The sequence below is a fragment of the Vipera ursinii genome (genome assembly GCF_947247035.1).
Source record: "Vipera ursinii genome assembly, chromosome: 11".
NCBI classification, from domain to species: domain Eukaryota; kingdom Metazoa; phylum Chordata; class Lepidosauria; order Squamata; family Viperidae; genus Vipera; species Vipera ursinii.
In genome coordinates, this window is record NC_139524.1 from 16,079,470 (window position 1) to 16,098,195 (window position 18,726).

Here is an 18,726-nt window from a genome sequence, read left to right on the forward strand (position 1 = left end):
TATTATCCAACGCACTTTTACACTTCTCAGGCATTTCTCTTGTGCAAAATGGGAGCCATCTGGCTATCACAGAAGGGAAACTCTAAAAAAACCTACGGGTGCACGATAAGCTGTCTCTTTGGAGGAAATTCTGCTTAGTATTCAGTTATTGGCTGTGAGTGTCTTGATTTGCCTTAATGCATCTTAGGGCAGCAATCAGCCTTGCTGGTTGGAGGGGGGTATGTCTTTGGCCGCTTTTTGGGGGGGGGAAGGGAGGGAACAACATATGATTGATACCATGGAGATAAAAGTATCTGTATTCTCTCAATTTTTGCTTGTAAAATGCTGGATCTCACAACTATAGGCTTTTAATATTAGCCAAAACCTGAAAATTTATTGGTGTAACCTATTGATAATGGAAGGAAAAATAGATGGAAGATATTCCTTCGTATAGGTTTATCATTTAGGGTTACCTGGTTGATAAGCAATTCAATCTGCACTGTCCAGTCCAATGTGACATGTGGAAACCCAACAACTCATTGACCCAACAACTATACGCCAGTTGGACAGACTACCACCTGTTACACAAAGTTGGCTTCTACATTCACCACGCCTTTTTATAACCTAGACTGATGAGGCTATTTATATTTCTTAAACGGAATTTAGACAATTCTTGAATATATTGCCCTTGCAAATTAGGACATCTTGGAATGAAGCCTACTCTTTCGAGATGAATTCTGCTTGCCTTCCTGGCTGTGCTTGGTCGTCTTTGGTTGAGCGATACTTAAAACCAACAGTATAGTATGACTGCCGTTTGCGGAAACAAGCATAGGCCAGCTAGATCCTAAACTACATTGGCCCCTTAATCTTTTAAGATATTTGTGCCTATTGTTTTTCCAGATTTCTAGCCTATACAAAAGAAATGTGGCTTTTTAAATTCAAGCTTCATAATGTTCCCATTTTTTTCTTTTTTTGCTTTTATGTGTTACAAGAACATGTAGTTCCTGTCATCCGAGTTACCAGAAAGATCTAGAGGGACAAAATCAAATTTAAAGACATTTCTATCGAACCCAGGAAACATCAGTCCAATAAAATTCAGTCTCTTTGATCAAGGGCTATTCAAAATGCAATTTTTGAGGAAAAGGGAAAAATTCAAAATTCATTCCTCTGTTGTTACATTTACAAATGAGCTTGTTCTATTTAGGAAGAGAATAAATATTTGGAAGAGAATAAAAATATTCCCTAGTACTACCAAATTGTTAGTATACCCTGAATGTAGAAAAAAAAGGCTCATTTAGTTGGACTTTGGTTAAATTTACGTTTTAGCCATAATGATACCGAGTTTGCAGAATAGGATTGTTACTCATGAATATTCCCAGCTTGTTATGACTTCCTTGCAGTTGATATTAGATGGGCCAATAAAATATCCTGTAGTGTCTTGATTCAAAAGCCTTTTTGGGGAGGGTTTGGATACATATATGAGTCTAGCTTTTTTGCCATTTGCTTACAACCTATGTTAAAAGCCATACGACAACTGAAGTCTTGGCGTTAAAGGTGAAAAAAACATGTCTGCTTCTTCAGTTCTCAGGCACATCCTCGGACTGAGTTGTTATCCAAAGCGCTGATCCAACACCCTCTGTGCCTACCACATCTGCAGTCCTACGTATCTGTGGAATACCATATTGGAAAGGGCAAAACATAAAATCCATTTGCTTTGCGAAATACCAAAATTTGAGAGAGTAGTGTGAAACGTTTCTCCACCATTTCCACTCCCGGTTGTTGGTTGTTTTTTTTTTTTTTACATTGACTTAACGATTTCCTCTAGAATCTTTGGTTTTTAATTCTTCACTCAGGAAGTTCTGCAAAGCAGGGGGAAAAAAACCCCCTAGTGAAACAGTAAGACTGCAAAAAAACAAAACCTGTTTAGTTAATAGACTGATCCAGCTGCTCAGGCCGAAATGCTCGACCTCTATGCCACCTGCTTGGAACCTGCAAGTGTATTTCTAGCCCTTCCACAAGTTGGGGAGGTGGGCTAATTTAACTAATGTCAAGTTAAATAATATTTTTTTTACACAAATATGACTATCTGTATTTTTTTTAAAAAAAAACAACAACAGCAATACACTAACACCAATACAAACAAAAGGCCAAAAGCTTTGCATGCACCCAACAGGGCAAGGATCCTGCTGTTGAGGTAGGGCATCTCCTAGTAAGGTCAGGAGCATAAAGCCAGGCCCGGAAGAGAACTCAAGTGATTGCTTATCCCTTTTTTTCTTTTTCCAAGAGCTTGCTACAACATGGTGCTTCTGTAAAGGCTCCCCTCAAAAGTAGGTAACCCTGAGGTTTTACTCACTGACACTAACATCTCTCGCGCCTTGTCAGGAGTTTGCACGGCTCGCGTTTTGTGGCTGTTGTGTTTTGTGGCTACCTGAGTTGAATGAATTCATAAAACCGTATCGGGTGGTGAGCACTCTTGCTATTGCAATGTTCTTACAAGGACTAGGTGGTCCTCTTGTTTGGGCGAGAGCTCCTAGGTCAGGGGTAGGCAAGCTTGGCTCTTTTATGACTTGTGGACTTCAACTCCCAGAATTCCCGAGTCAGTTTACTCAGGAATTCTGGGAGTTGAAGTCCACGAGTCATAAAAGAGCCAAGCTTGCCTACCCCTGTCTTAGGTCACAGTTCTAAGGCAAGTCTTGGAAGCTCGCTCTGCAGAAGACCTTGAAGGCCAAGTGCCGGAAAGGAGGAGAGGATGCTGCAGCACGCTTGGTAGTGTGCTTCAAGATGGTGGGGGTCGCTGCCAAAGGAGACTGCCAGGGACAAGTGGTCTCTTCTGCCTGCTGCCCCCTCCCCCAGGTACTTGGATGAAGCTAGGTGAGGACTCCAGCTGGCAAAGGGGAAAAAAAAAGAACCCTGACAAATTTCAAACAATTCCTTTTTACAGTATATACAAAGTCCAAGAGGCAGCGGGTGGCCTCGCACGACATACAGACAGGAACAGAAAGACAAGAGCTGGGAACTCGCACCGCTGAAAGAGACCCACGGCCCCCATTCCTGAAGAGTAACTTGGGAGGGCAGGACCTGGGCCCCTTACCATTCCAACCGACAGCTCTGCAGGAACTGGGGTGGGGGTTGGGGGTCAGATGGGTCCGTCAAGGACACTGGCAAGGGGGTAGGGAACGAGAGCCAGGCAGAGGTCCGGCAATGCACAGAGACGGTCTCTGCTCTGCTCTCAGTCCGGGCTGGGTGTGTGTGTGTGGGGGGGGGAGGCATTTAGCAGGAGGGAACTGCTTCTCGCCTGCTTACCCGTGTAGAGGCTGCAACCGCAGCAGGGCTTTGCAGGAAGGTGGCCGGTTGCTAAATGTGCCCTCGCGTCGTCTCGGCAAGGTCAAGCTTGGTTATTTTCCAAACCGCAGGGCGCAGCCAGCCCTCGCTTCATTCCTTGCTGAGAAAGGAGGGTTTTCCAGGTGTGGGGAAGGCCTGAAAAAAAATCAAGCCGCTCTGCCCAGAACCACCAGGCCGTGGCAGCAAGGCTTCCTTCCTCTGTGGGAAGGGCCGGGGAAGACAGGAGCGACAGGCACCCTTCAAGCAGAGAGGAGCGACTTGACTGCTGGGCCACGGCGGGGCCCCGAGAGAAGCAGGACCAGCCTGCCCAAAGGCCATGTGATCGGCAGTGCTGAGAGGCCGTTTTGTGCCGGGGGAGCAAAGGTGCTGCTGCCTCGCAACGCGCAAGTCCCGCCAGCAGGGAGAAGGGCTAGAAAAAACGGCTGGTGGGACGACGGCCTTTCCGAGAGCAGCAGGCCCCAAGGCAAAGTGCTACAGAGAAGTCCGGTAACCGTTCCTGGCTGGAGAAACGTACGGCTGGCTGAGGCTCGTGGCAGGCCTGATGGCCTCCCTGCTTCCTCCCGAGTTCCCCAGGCCAGCGTGAGGCAGGAGAGTCTCGTGTTTCCGGTGCTCTTTGCGAGAGTCCACCTACCTGCTTGTGCCACGTGACGGACTTCTTACCAATGAAAAGGATTTTTTTAAAAAAGAGCCCCCAAACCCACCATCTGGACGTTGTCTTCAGCCAACTCTGGAATGGCTTTCTCGGCTGCCGCCCGGGAACCAAGGAGCTACGGGTGGAACTCGCAGCTCATGTGCTCCTCCTCCCCGACACTTTTCCCAAAGGTCCTGTGATGATGTCACACCGCTTCTTTCCCAGAAGAGTTCTGGAAAACGGCCAGTCGCCCCAAGTCAGATGAATAAATATTTCGGCAAGTCCCAGCTCCGTCACTCACTCACTCATACGGGGCTCGGCGTGTGTTCGGTGGGGAGGGGGCAGAGTCTGCATCGCACTGTGGCAGGACCGTCAGGCAGAACAATCGACACCATTCAGCTGAGGTCTGTCTAACGCAGTTTCCAGCGCTTCCTCATGTGAGCCAGTCACATGTCTTGGTACAGCCCGGGGGTGGGGTGGGGGTTACCTTATCACTCGTGTCCTGTTGGGAAGAGTAGAGAGAGGTCAGCAATCTCCGTCGCAGCCACAGGGTGGCGCCAGAGTCACAGAGGCCCAGAAGTTGGACTTGGCCATCTTGCCTTCTTCCCAACTGGATAAGCAGCTGGGCTTCGAACTAGGACAGGGGTAGGCAACCTTGGCTCTTTTGTGACTCATGGACTTCAACTCCCAGAATTCCTGAGCCAGCATAGCATAGCTGGCTCAGGAATTCTGGGAGTTGAAGTCCATGAGTCACAAAAGAGCCAAGGTTGCCTACCCCTGAACTAGGAAGTGGGCAGTTCCCTGGTTAGGGAACCTACCACAAGCAATGCTAGCTAGCCTTACGTCCATTACCCAACTTCTGAATTTCATCAGAACTCAACAACAGGAAAGGGGTCCCAAAGGTGCTTTTTCAAAAGGCAACTGGACTTTCCCCCCTCCCCACCCCCCCGGCTCCTTGAAGACGTTTTGCTTCTCATCCCAAAACCTTCTTCAATTCTGGTCAAGTTCTAGGTGGGGGGAGGGGAGAAACAAAAACCCTTCAAGAAAGTGCAGCGGCCTGTTTGTTCCGCCCCACGGCCACTTAAGGCAGGTGTGTTGGGGGGTCCTTACCATTTTCACCTTCGGGGCGGGGGGTACAGGGAAGGAGCGGAACCTTGCTGACTGGCAACAATGGCTGTAGATGAAAGACCTGTAGAGGAACAAACCAAGAGATTCCCAAAGGCCATTAAAATCGCAAATGTGGGAGGGGCGGCTATGTAAACTGAATCAATCAATCAAAATAAATACTGAATTTGGAATCCTGACCCCCCCCACCCCCCCGAATGACATCCCTCTACAGAAGTACCCCATCCGTTCTCACCTGTTGCATAGGGCAGGTTATACTGGGCTGGGAGCAATGAGTAGCCCAAGTGGTGGTGATGGTGATGCGTAGACATCAGACGCTGTGAAGGGGAGGAGCGGGGCCGGTCCACACTTCTCTCGGCCCCACTGGCTCCCCCTACACTACTGCAGCCTGCGCTGCTTCCTCCTATCCCGCAGCCGCTGCGCTCCTGGGAGGCCTTCTCGCTTATCTGCACAGTAAGCAGAAAAAGAGAGTGTTTCAAGCCCAAGGGTGAATCTGTTAAGGAAGGGCAGGCCATCCTGGGCAGATTCTGTCTTGTTGCCCTGCAATTCTTGGCTGGATTCCTCCAGTCCCTGCAAACTCCAGCCACCAGGCAGGGCAAGTATCATATGCTCCAATCACGGCAGGATCCACGAGAGAAGAGCCACAGGCTCTGCTCCAATCACGGCAGGATCCACCAGAGAAGGCTCTACCTCCAACCACAGCAGGATCCACGAGAGAAGAGCCACAGGCTCTGCTCCAACCACAGCAGGATCCATGAGAGGCGAGCCACAGGCTCTGCTCCAACCACGGCAGGATCCACCAGAGAAGAGCCGTTATGTTCTGAGCCAGGCTCAACCCAAAGGCCCGGTGCTGAGAACTCCTTAGCGCAGCCCCACCACCCACAGACTCACCGTTGGGGATTTGCTCTTGTAATGGCTGGCGTGCTGCTGCAAGATGTCCAGGGCCTTGGATTCGGAGCTGGATTTACAGCCAATAATAGGGCTGGCTCGGGATTTTTCGCTTTCCTCGCTTCCAGAGGACTTACTGCCGTAGGGGGAGAATGAGTAGCTGGAGGGTAGGTAAGAGCCTGTGGGAGAGACACCAGTCAACATTTCTGCCCTGGGTTTGTCAGAAGAGGCAGCCTCCCAGAGGAACCAACTGACATCATACACTCTACGGGGAAAAGATGAGAAATGGAAAGGGACTGACTCAAGGCTGGCAGCAGGAGAGGTTTAGGAGAGGGCATCCCCCCCCAGACTTTTTCAGGTTTCATATGCTTAGAACCTAGATCAGGGGTAGGCCACCTTGGCTCTTTTATGACTCGTGGACTTCAACTCCCAGAATTTCTGAACCAGCCGTGCTGAGGAGAAATGGAGAGGTTTCCATGCTGAGCCATGGCTGGCTGAGGAATTCTGGGAGTTGAAGTCCATGAGTCATAAAAGAGCCGAGGTGGCCTAGCCCTGGACTAGATCATCAGCCGCTCAGACAAAATTACCTAATTTGGAATGCTTGGGGCACACGGGTTAATACAACCCGTACGAACAGAAGCCCTTCTGGGGTCCTCCATCATTTTTAAAAATGAGCAGGGAAAAGTGTTAAGGAACGCCGCCGTAAGCAAAGCAAAGGGAATTCCCTATTCTCTGCCACTGTGGTGGAATGGGGGGGGGTCTGGATTCCCAGCAGGGAGGGGGTGCATTCCAGAGGAGCAAGAAACAACTCCGTTCAGATCGCCTGCGTGAGAGAAAGAGGACGGTCCCTCCCTCCTAATTCCCAGAGTTTATGCTTTGCAGGGATGCAAGTTTGCTTTAGTTTGACAAGATGGTGTCTACGGGTGAGGAAGAATAAAAGAAATCTGCTCGGACTAACCATGATGTGTCTTTCTCGAGTTTCGGAGCGCCTGACAGAGACGTGACGTTAGACATCTCACTATATCTGATCTCAATCCCCTCATTTTATTCTGGAGACTTTGAGCCTTCCCTCTTGAGGCACGACAGGAATCGCTTGGAACCACAGGCTTCCCTTTCAATTCCCCCTACCTGGGTAGTTCTGCATCATGACGGTCGGCATGCCACGATAACTGGAATGGCTGGGGTCGTACGACTGACTGTAGGAGTAGCCGTGCATGTAGGGGATGTAGGACTGGTGCTGGCTGAGGGGGGAGGACACGGGCACGTGGGCGCCGGATCTGGCTTCTTTCCCCACGAAGCGGGAGTCCTCGCCGGAAGGCGTCTTGCAGTCAGAGTTGGCGCTCTCTTTCCCATCTTCCTTCGCGACGGATTCCTTGCCACGGCTCCTCTCCTCCTTCAACTTTCGCTCCCTTTCTTCCTTCCACCGCTCATCCTCCGTTTTGACGTCAGGGTACTTAGCGGGGTAAACGTAGGTCCACATGCGGGGTTCGGCCTCCTGCAGCAACATAGGAGGGTCAAGTCAGTTCAAGTGACTAGCAATTCCACAGCCTAGAAGTCGCCACACTGGAAGCTGGGGGAAGCTCCGGTGGAGTATTTTATTTGTTTATTTTATTTATTATTGGGACTTATATGCCGCCCTATCTCCCAAAGGACTCAGGGCGGCTAACAACAGTAACATATAATAAATACAGAAGTTAAAGATAAAAATTAAAATTAAAGGCCTCTGTACAATAAATTAAAATTAAAATTAAAATAAATTAAAAGTTACGAGTTAAAAATTAAAAACATAATTAAAGTCACTGTCAGTCCAGGTCAGCCAGGTGGAAAAGGAGTGTTTTGAGGCCGTGGCGAAAGGACCGGAGATCTTGGGCTGTCCGAAGCTCAGGGGGGAGCTTGGTACGGATTGGTACGGATCCAGATATTCAGTTTCCTCCAGAACCAAAGGGAGCTGCCGTGCCACCACGCTCTCAACGACCTTCACAAGAAAGCGAAGGTTGGAGACAGGACGGAAGTTATTTAAAATAGCTGGGTCCAATGTAGGTTTCTTAAGGAGGGGCCTTACCACCGCCTCTTTCAAGGCGGCAGGGAAGTACCCTTCCCTTAGTGAGGCATTGATAACTGCTAGGAGCCAGCTTTGAAAAATAAGTGTCTGTGGCAGCAATTCTGTATTCACACGGACCCCTGCCACCTCTGGGCTTTTGGGGGTTTTCACCTACCATTCAAACCCCTCTCTGAAGCATGGCATAACATTCACCCAAATTCTTAAAATTCTAGTTACGTTAACAAGCAGAAGTAAATATACATTGTAAATTGGTCATTCCTATGGATTAACGTCACTTCATTTATTGCCACTGGCCTACTTTATTAAGACTGAGCAGCGAGCTGAACACATCTCATTCGAGTGAGACGGCCCCGCTTTCGAAGCGCCGATCAAAGTAAGACAAAAGCTACACAATTCGTACACCTTTTCTGCTGTGTGCATCCCTAAACAACAGTCCCCTTTCATCTATTCGGCTGTCCAAAAATTAAACATTAATGTGGGTGGGGTGGGGGAGTGACTAAATACCATCCAGGGTGAATTAAATACCAATAAATCTGAACCAACCAACTATAGTTGCTCCCGCCATGCTTATTTTGGCAGAGATTCCAAGATCCGTAACTCGGGAAACCAAACAAGCATCCACATTAATGCTTTTCTCACTTCCTCTCCATGTAGTTTTCTGGACCCAGAAATCAGTCACCTTGACAACAGCCCCCCACCCAGTTCAACCGCCCAGCATCCTCCTCCTCCTCATTTACCTGTCTGTACCAAAGCACTGGGTCCACCTCAGCCTGACGACCACAGTCCAAACCTGCCTTGGAGTCTGCCGTCTCTTTGCCGAGATGGCTTTCATTTAATTTTCCCTTCAGACCTTCTATAGTCTGGCCTTGGAGTTTTGTGGAGTCCTCTAATTTGGGGATAATGACCGACTTGGCTACATCACTGCCTTGATCCTTGGCCTTATTGAGTCCGGGTTTGACCAGGTCAGTTAAGCTGGGCGCTTTGGTCAGAGTGGGTGGGAGAGAAGTCTTCTGCTTCCACTCCTCCTTGAGGACCACTTCTCTTTCCTTCAGTCCCAGATCCAACTTCTTGTCCAGCCCGCGCTGCTGCTGCTGCTGCTCCAGACTCTGGCGCTGCTTCTGCTGATCTTCGTACTGCTGCCGATAGGCTGGGTTAGTGCTGAGCAGGTGCGCGTGATAGCCTTGCTCACTGTAGCCATAGGGAGGCACGTAGGCATATTGGTTGTAATACAGAGATTGCATGTACATGTTGGACCTCTGCTGTATGACTGACGGCTGCTGGCTCGAGGGACCTAGCTCTGCCTTCTTCTCCTCACAAGCCTCGTTCTTCACCTTCACCTCCGGGCTTGGTGGCTCCTCATCTTTCTTCAGCTTCAGCGCCTGGCTGTCTACGGACGTCTGGTTGATGGGATTAATGGGGCTGGGACTTGACTGGGCATAACCTGGTGAATAGTAGGCCTCAAAACCTTGATAGTAAGGCGATTCCTTGTTCTGAGGCTGAGAAGGAAAGAGGGCTTTCTTGGCCCCTTCCTTGGCCATGGGGTCAGGGTCCTTGACCTTCATGCTCTCCAGCTTCCCTTCCCCGTCCTCCCCTGCGTCGGAGATGTCAGAGTAGGCCGGGCTGTTCGTTTTCACAGAGCTGGCTTCGGCCCCGTTTTGGGTGACCACGTGAAGCGGCGTCATGGACTGCGTGGGTGCCGTGCTATCTAGCCGGCTGGCCCCCCCGATGGACGGGCTTGGGGCGTTGTCGGTGAAGCTGTAGATTTTATCTGCCTCGGCTTTGATGCTGGCAAGGCGGCTCTGGTGGGGGTCTGAGGAGCCATTGAGAAGGCTCTCTCCCTTCGCCCCCAGATCACTGGGCTCCCCACGGAAGGGACTCTTGCCTTCCTCAGCCCGACCCCCTTTCCCAGGAGTCAAGGGGCTCTCCGCTTCCTTGGACTCTTTTTTTTTCTTGTCCTTCTTCTTCTTGTCCTTGACAGGGGTCAGTGTTGGGCTAACCGTGAAAGGCTCGCCCATTATAGTTGGCTTAGGCTGAATGGGCTTCAGCTGGGGGCTGTTAGGCATGGCCTGGACCACAGTTGTGGTGAGACCTGTGGAGGAGCCGGGGCTAGCAGCAGTGAACGTGGCCGCCTGGAAAGTGTAGATCTGGGGTGGAATGGCTGGGGCTATGGGCCGGGCAGACTTGATGCTCTTTGAGGTGATCTTCTCGGGCTTGCTGCTAACCAATTTTTTCGTTTTTTCCTTCTCACTGGCCCTCTTCTCTATGGAGTCAAAGCCGTCATTGCTCGTCTCGTCAGGTATCAAAGGACCATCCTCAGAACCGTCGTTAGAAAGAGCACCAGAGTCAGGGTCTCCTTCGGCACCTAATTTCTTCTTGCAAGTAGCTTTGAGGTTGAACTTGCTGGATGAGGAGGGACTGTGTGGCTCTATCAGCCGCACTTTAGGGGTAGTCGAGCGGGCTGGTGAGAGAGACCCCTTCTGGCTCCCGGAAGCGCCATTGCAGTTGCTCAAGTCAGCTGGGAGAGAGGATTCCTCCCCATACTCACTATCCCCATCAGCCTCAGCCTTGCTGTCATCATCCGTGTGCGCATGGGCCTGGTGATACTTGAGTCCATTAATGTGCTTGTACTTTTTGCTGCAGTTGGGGTGGGGGCAGTCAATGAGGATAGGAGAGGGGCAGTTCCTATCCAAAACGGCAGGCTCCACTTTGACGGCTGTGGTGGTGGTGGCGGCAGCTGCAGCGGCGGCAGCCGCCACGACTAAAGGTGTCGCCGCCGAGCCCATGGAGTTTGTGCGAACACGTTTGCTTCCCTTTGAGTCCTCAGAACTTGAATTCACTTCCATATCGGAGAGAGGCTTGCTCTTTCGCTTGGTCACGGATGAAGGACTGGCCTTGACCTCCTCCGAAGTGCCACTGGGGGGGAGGCGGTGCTCCGAAGAGTTCTGGCTGCCTCGGCGTCCTTTGCTGTTGGTCCCTGCCCGAGTCTTGCTACTATTGCTGGAGCCTTTGGTATCGGAGACTGTTGTGCTTTCGGCCATTGGTGGGTTGCTACTGGGACGCACACGCTTGCCTCTCCCTCGGCCGTTCCGCATCTCCAGGTCACTGGTGGGAGAGTCACAGAATCTAGGAGGTAAGAGAGCAGAAGTGAAGAATAAGCATTGAGTTTAGCCCTTGAGCCATTCTCTCTCTCTGCTTCCTGTGACACCCTATCTCCCAAAGCTAGAATGTTAGCACCAAGGCAGTGGTGGCATCCTAGGCGAGCTCAGACCTGACTTTTCCAGCTTTCAGTACCTTATCTCTAGCATTCAAAGACAAAAAAGAGGTTTCAGAATAAGCACAGTCCCCCATCTGACAGTCCTTGAACAATCCGTTGCCTAACCCAGGGGCAGGCAACCTTGGCTCTTTTATGACTCGTGGACTTCAACTCCCAAAATTCCTGAGCCAGCTCAGCTGGCTCAGGAATTCTGGGAGTTGAAGTCCACGAGTCGTAACAAGGTTGCCTACCCCTGGTCTAACCTTTCCCAGTTCCTCTTAGTAATTCAACAAAAAGTAACACAACCGCTCAAACTGTCTCAGCTGAGACACAATACTGATTGGTTTCCTAGGTAGAAAGTTGCCTTACCAGCTTCCCTATGAAAAAAATGAGAAGGCTTGATTACCCAAGGTACGTTTTCTTCAAAACCTGTAGCTGCTTGAGTTCTTATGTCACATTGATTTTAAAAAAAAGTGGTGGATTAGGATATACGCTGCAAGGGGAAGAAAATGCACAGGCTGAGTTTCTCAATATTCCCTAAAATTAGAGTCTTGTCCCTAGCAGACTCTCCTCTCACCCCACCCTGCCTACAGCTCATGAATGAGCACATCCTATCAGCATGCAGCAAAGAGTCTCTTCATCTGGTTATTTTACCTGGGTGGCGCCCAATCATGTTGTGTGCAATCCAGTAGTGTACCCACATATGTCTTATTCCTCCAGGTAACATTCACCACCAGCATGCCTGTGAGGAGGAGGAAGAAGAGGATTGTGAGTGCCTGGGTCTTTGGGGACAAGCAACATTTCCCCAACTTTTCCCCCCGTCGTTCTCAACCACAGTACAAAAATATCCTGCCAAACAAGTCAGAGCAAGTGTGGGTGGTGACTAAAATTCTATGCAGCTACTAAAATCTATTCTGTGCAGCTAAGTCAGCAGGAGAACCTAGACAATATTTGCTTTGGGCTTCTTCATAACTACTTAATTCTTTCATATAGGAAGATCTTCCCTGCTCTAAAAGCCACTGACTTTGAGTTGGAGAGTAACCCCAGAATTGGAGACCCCAACTGATTTTTTTATTATTTTATTTTAATTCCATTTATATCCCGCCCTTCTCCGAACACTCAGGGCGGCTTACAAGCTTAGCTGATCCCTTATCCACAAACAAACCCATAAATCACCATTTTTTAAAAATCCTGGTGTATTGACATAGTTATTTTCAAGATCTTATGGCAGAAGTCCTAAGAGTCCTAATTTGTCTAGTTCTTTAATTAGTTTATAATTTTCTTGGATCAGAGTTAGGCTGGGAAAGGGGTATCATGCATGACTCTGCTTTTCTTCCATCAGTTCCTAGCAACCACAGTGAGTCAAACCAGTTCTTCAAGGTAGTATGATGATTAACCCTGTTTACAGTAAACTACTTACAATTCTCTTATGGTCTGCCATTCTAGGATAACTGCCTTTGGGGTGTTTGTGTGTGTGTGTGTGTGTGTGTGTGTGTGTGTGCTTTTTGTTGAAGTGGATCAGCAAAACCTGCCTTGATTGCTCACACACTACCAGATCATTTTGAGCTGTCCCAAGTCAGCACCCCTCCATCCTGAGAAACAATGATCGTCTCCTTTTCCTACTATCTGACTAGCTACTGTTCATAAAAGGGCCTGAAGAGGCTAATGGGAGAGAGATAATATGACCTCCCTTCCATAAATAGGGTCCTATGTCCTTTTGGTGCAAGTATACAAACAACAGCTATATGTGGCACTCATCTACTCTCTCTATTGCCAGCCTTTCCTAAATTACTGTTCAAAAAATCAGAATTAGTGAGGTCTCGTAATGAAAGACAAAGCATCACCAGCCACAAATTTCCTGTTACCAAAAAAAAATCCCACCAAAAAACAAAGCCTTCCACTGAGTCCTACTTCATATTTTACATATACGTTAAGATCCATATACTGAAAACTAATTTTCATCTGAACAATTTCTTATGAAATAAATACATCTGTTTACTAATACCAGTCACAGAACTTGGATTTCTATCCTGAAGATTTTTAACAGGGTCTTTTGTCAGAAAACGATTGTATCTATAATATCAGGCATTTGCAGAATTTAATTCATGCTGGCTCAGGAATTCTGGGAGTTGAAGTCCACGAGTCAGAAAAGAGCCAAGGTTGCCTACCCAGGAAAACAGATGTTCCTTCGAATGACTACCTGCCCTGATTGTATCACAAAATCGCAGGTGTGCTCATGCAAGAATCTGGGAAAGCAATGTGGGCAAATCTCTAATGCTTTGGGGAGATTAGAGAGAACTATTTAGAATGGGAAGAATGCAAAACAGTCTAGATCAGTAAGATCAGTAGCACCTACTTCAGTCATAACCTCTATTTTTTTTCAGAAATTAACTATTAAGTATCTCTCTCTCTCTCAAGCCAAATCCTAGTCTACACTACAGAATTCTTTTTCTTTGGACCAAAATCTTCCAAGAGATAGAAAACTGATATTAGCATGTTCTAATATTAGACAGAATAGTACAGAAAGGAAACAATACGAACCAGAGCAACTTCCAGGAGATAAGGCAAAACAAAAGCAAGTTGGACCACATTTGAAATACAAAAAGAATTAAGATTAAAAATTAAGATTAAACGAGCAAAAGCCGTTTTGTATGCTTTCAAATATTTAGAAAATGTCTCTCTTCCACCAAAAATCGTCATGTTTTGCTAACTCCTTCATATATTAATAGGAAATTACTGTGTCTGTTCAGCAGTTAATGATTTACAGACCTCATTAGCCCAATAAGAGTGGCCGATTACCAGAAATGACAAGAAGGTTATCTGAACATGGCTGTAGCTTCAACCATGTTGCCCTCTCCTTCAGCTTCTGTAGATATTTCACCCTGAAAAGCCTTTTCAAGTTGCAAAAGTTCATTTTGCAGGATTGGTCTGGTAAGATAATGGGAAATTATTCCTTCGAGGGGAAGCAGAGCACATGTGGGTGTTTGTACTTGGGGCAGAAAGCAAGCTGGCAATATGTGGCGTTGCAAGCACTCAGGCGTGCTGTGGAAGACATTCCGGATGACTTTGGGCCAGTCACGCACACACTCTCAGCCCAATCCACCTCACGGGGTTGTTGTTGTTCTTGTGGGGAAAATAGGAAGGAGTATTGTTGTGTGTTCACCGCCTTGAGTTTTTTTTGTAAAAAAAAAATAACAAAGGTGGGATATAAACAAGGTAAATAAGTACAATTCTTTCCAATAAAATTCTCAGGCAGGGTTACACTCGAGTGGCAATACGGCAGAGAATAAGGGATCTAGATTTGGATAATGGGCAGATGGATTTGGGAGACTTAAGTTCTATAATGCCAGGATGGATTTGGGGATGCAGGGGAGAGAGAGACCAATGGGGGCAAATCTTATTTTTGCTCCGGAAGTGGCTTAGAGGGAGGGAGGGGGATGAGCAGATTCCTCCCCCTCCTCTCTGTCCCCTTCCACTCCTCCTAACTAACGCCTTTCTCTCTACTCGGGGAGGGACCTCTCATCCTGCTGCAGGTGTCGGCGTCAAGCAGGAGGCGCCAGCTTTTTCAAGGCAAGGCGGCTTTGTACAGTTTCACGCTCGGGCTTCACACGCCGCTTTCCCGCAGAGCCTTACAAGTTAATTGTGTGGCAACGCGCCAGCAGCTGCTTCCATCTCGGTGCTGGCAGGTCAGATTAGGAAGGACGTCCTGGCAACTTGCCCGCTGCCATGATCACAGGAGAAAGATGGAGAGCTCTGTAAAGCAGAGACCTCAGTGGTGGTTGAACTCACACACACACACACACACACACACACAGACACACCGCCACCCTCCCTTTTGCCTGCTGCTCTGGCAACCAAACAAAGCACAAGACTAATTGTAACTCCTGCCTGACACACCGTGTCCTAGATTTAACCTACCTCAATCAATCAATCATGCACACACGGGGGGGGGGGGGGGGAGGGGGGGGAGAGAGAAAACCTTCCCAGCAAATAAATGCGGAATTATTTTATGAAATGGAAGGTGATTTGCAAAGCAGCCTTTTAACCTGTCTGTCGCTGAAGAACCACACCAACCTCTGTTGGCGAAGAAAGCAGAGGGGGAGAAGGGGAAGGACCGTTTCCTGCAAACTCTCGCAATTCAGGGCCGGCAATGACCCCAACAATTGGAATAATGATATGGACGGTTTATTATTGAGAAGCCACTAGCTGCTTTGAAAGAGATTTTTTTTTGTGAAGCAATACTACAAGATAAAAACTTGATTTTAATAGGGCCAAAAAAGATATGAGCTGTCCTCCAAAAAGCATCCAGCAGTTCAGCTACCGAGCCAAAATTGTTTTGTGCTGGTATATAGGCTGGTTTGGTCAGATTTTCCAAAGTGCAGCCATTTTGTCACTGGGCAATTCAAGGAGAGAAGACTGTACCCGTTTGGCATTTTCCAAACTAAATATGTACTCCTTTCCTACATTATTATGGTTACGTATCTGTAACCATAATAATAACGCGGTGGCTCAGTGGGTTAAGACGCTGAGCTTGTCGATCAGAAGGTCGGCAGTTTGGCGGGTCGAATCCCGAGTGCCGCGTAACAGAGTGAGCGCCTGTTACTCGTCCCAGCTTCTGCCAACCTAGCAGTTCGAAAGCACGTAAAAATGCAAGTAGAAAAATAGGAACCACTACGGTGGGAAGGTAACAGCGTTCCGTGCGCCTTTGGCGTCTAGTCATGCCGGCCACATGGCCACGGAGACGTCCTCGGACAAGCGCTGGCTCTTCGGCTATGAAACGGAGATGAGCACCGGCCCCTAGAGTTGGAAACGACTAGCACACATGTGCGGGGGAACCTTTACCTTTACCTTTATCTGTAACTCGGGAGCTGCTGTGGTGTCTAAATATATGATCTGCCAAAGAGACACTTCTCTTAGGAGCGTTAATGTCCCCGAAATTCAAAGGGTGATTTTATTGGGGGGAAAAAATTTCATTTCACCTTGGCCTTCTGTTTGTGTTTGCTACCTTGTGACTGCACATGAAAACTAGCCTCATTAAGACAGTCTTAATGAACCAATCCCACTTTGTCAACATTAGTTCAATGGGGTTTTTACTTCCTTATTATTTAAAGGGGGGGAAAAACATTTCCCCTCTCATATAACACACATTCTTTTGTGTCCTTTTAAGTTCAGATTTCACTTGTTTGTTTCAACCATGGCAATTTTGCTGTGCTTTGCTCTTACTGGACTGTCAGCCTAAGTTCAAATTATTTTTAAAGCATCTAGGCTCTGAATACATAAACACTGTTTATTCAGCTTCAGTACTGGACTGGGTAATTCCTTCTTCCTCTTAAATTTTTTTTTAAAAGCCACAGGTCTCTAGTGCCACAAAGAGAAACCAGAAGTGTGAGAGATGTTATTCTTTCTTTTTAAGTATCCTCCTTTCACCAATTTTAGCATCCCACTGCCTATTAACATTAAATGTTGGGGAGGCTGGGGGGGGAACGTGGATTTTATTTAATAGAAAAGATATTACAACACAGCTCCAGCGATGGCCACAGATGCTTTCGAACTGGCTGCAATTTGTACACTAGAGCTTCAACCACTAAGTTTCAGCTCTTGCGGCAGAATTTAATTATGCAAAATTCAAAGAGCTTGGCCTGCTATAAGCTTACAATGCAACGGCCTCCACACACACACACACACACACACACACACACAACCCTTTTCTCTCCACTGGAGACTTGACAGAACTGCCTGCCCTCTTTCAGAGAAAATGTATACCACTCAAAACAAAAACAAAAAGAGAGAGAGAGAGAGAGAGAGAGAGAGAGAGAGAGAGAAATACTGCAACCCAGAGTGCTTCTCCTCCACTAGATAAAAGGGAAGGAGAGAGAATTGGAGGAAGACGCTTTTTTTTTCCTAATGGTTGCTTTGTGCAGGAGCTGCTGTTGCCATGCAGTGATCCTTGTTGCTATGAAGATCTGTGTGTCAGACAATGGTTGTTGGTTTTTTTTTTTAACTGCAAGCCCCACCGCTATTGGCCGAGACATTTCCCAGGTGAGAGGGGCAACGGTGCTTCAAGCCTCAGACTTTGAAGGTGGCGGAAACAGGTTTGCCTCCAACCTGGAGCAGGTCTGCGCCCGGCCGTCAAAACCCTTCCCCTTTCATTACTGGCTCCCCTCCAGATGGCATCCATCACAATTAAGAGGAAATGGGAGCCAGGCGGCTGGCAAGGCTGTGTGAGTGGAGAGGGCTGCCTTTTGGTATAATTAAATCCATTAATGATCTCAGCAGATCAGCACTGCGCAGTAACTGAATTAGAGAAACTGCTATGATTGCCGTCTTAAACGTCTTTACAATATCCTTGCTGTTATTCAGCATGATGTATTCCTGTACGAGGCAGGTGAGCAGAACCAGCAGAACGGTAGTTAGAGGTCTTGTTTACTCAGCGAAAAGAGCAGATGGCCATGAAAAAGCTCTCTGTGGAGCCGCAAGGACGAGGGCTGCAACTTGCACAGAGGTCAATCATTTCAGGAGAGACAAATTTAGCCGTTAAAAGAGCGCTGAACCCGTGTTGTTTATGCCCATAGGAAACATTTCCACCTCTTTGCCCTCCTGCATAACTGGGGCATCCCTTAGACCAGGGGTCGGCAACCTCGGCTCTTTTATGACTCGTGGACTTCAACTCCCAGAATTCCTGAGCCAGCTATGCTGGCTCAGGAATTCTGGGAGTTGAAGTCCACGAGTCATAAAAGAGCCGAGGCTGATATATATATACACACACACACATATATATATGTGTGTACACACACACACATATATATATATATACACACACACACACACACACACACACATATATATATATACACACACATATATATATATATATATATACATACATATATATATACATACATATATATTTGTTTTCTGAGGTTTTCGCGGGTGCCTGTATGTGGATCCTTGGTTTTTCGGGTTTTTCCCCGCGTAGAATTAAAGGTGTAGGCGCAACGTTTCGATGGAATCCCATCCATCATCATCAGGCTTCTGTTTCCTTCTTCTGGGAGAAGCATGTGGCTGTTTGTTCCTCTTTTTTAAACTGCCAGAGGGGGTGTGTTCTGTGGAGGTGTGCTCTGATTGGGTAGGGGACCAAGTGTGTTCTGATTGGGTGGGAGTGTGTTTTGAATGGTGGGGGTGTTCTGATTGGGTGGGGGTGTGTTCTGAGTGGATGGGCTGGTCTCAGCTGCCAGCTCCAGACCTGAGCTGGTGAGTTGTGCTGCTTTTGTTCGGCTTCGTGTTTGTGGTGGTGCCATGTTTTTATAGTGGGTGTCAGTTTGCTTATTGTGTGGTTTGGAGGGGTTTAAAGTGGCTGATGTTGCAGCTGTAGTTAGGTTTCTGTTTTGTGGTTGTGTGTCTTTATCGTTGTGGGTTCGGATTTGCTTTTTGAATGGTTGTGTGGTG

General features: G+C 47.9%; 1 protein-coding gene across 2 annotated transcripts in view; it reads right to left on the reverse strand.

The window, feature by feature from the left end:
* Window positions 1-1,914: 1,914 nt before the first annotated feature.
* The window catches only part of ZNF609 (zinc finger protein 609), a 69,473-nt gene continuing 52,661 nt past the window's right edge, over window positions 1,915-18,726 (reverse strand). For both annotated transcript variants that reach the window (XM_083371411.1, XM_083371412.1), the window contains exons 4-10: window positions 11,935-12,022; window positions 8,765-11,150; window positions 7,094-7,460; window positions 5,969-6,144; window positions 5,313-5,523; window positions 5,063-5,141; window positions 1,915-4,454 (exon numbers count right to left, since the gene is read on the reverse strand). In XM_083371411.1, the coding sequence (XP_083227537.1) occupies window positions 5,068-5,141; window positions 5,313-5,523; window positions 5,969-6,144; window positions 7,094-7,460; window positions 8,765-11,150; window positions 11,935-12,022 (3,302 nt within the window). In that variant the 3' untranslated portion in view covers window positions 1,915-4,454; window positions 5,063-5,067. The remainder of the gene's footprint in view (window positions 4,455-5,062; window positions 5,142-5,312; window positions 5,524-5,968; window positions 6,145-7,093; window positions 7,461-8,764; window positions 11,151-11,934; window positions 12,023-18,726) is intronic.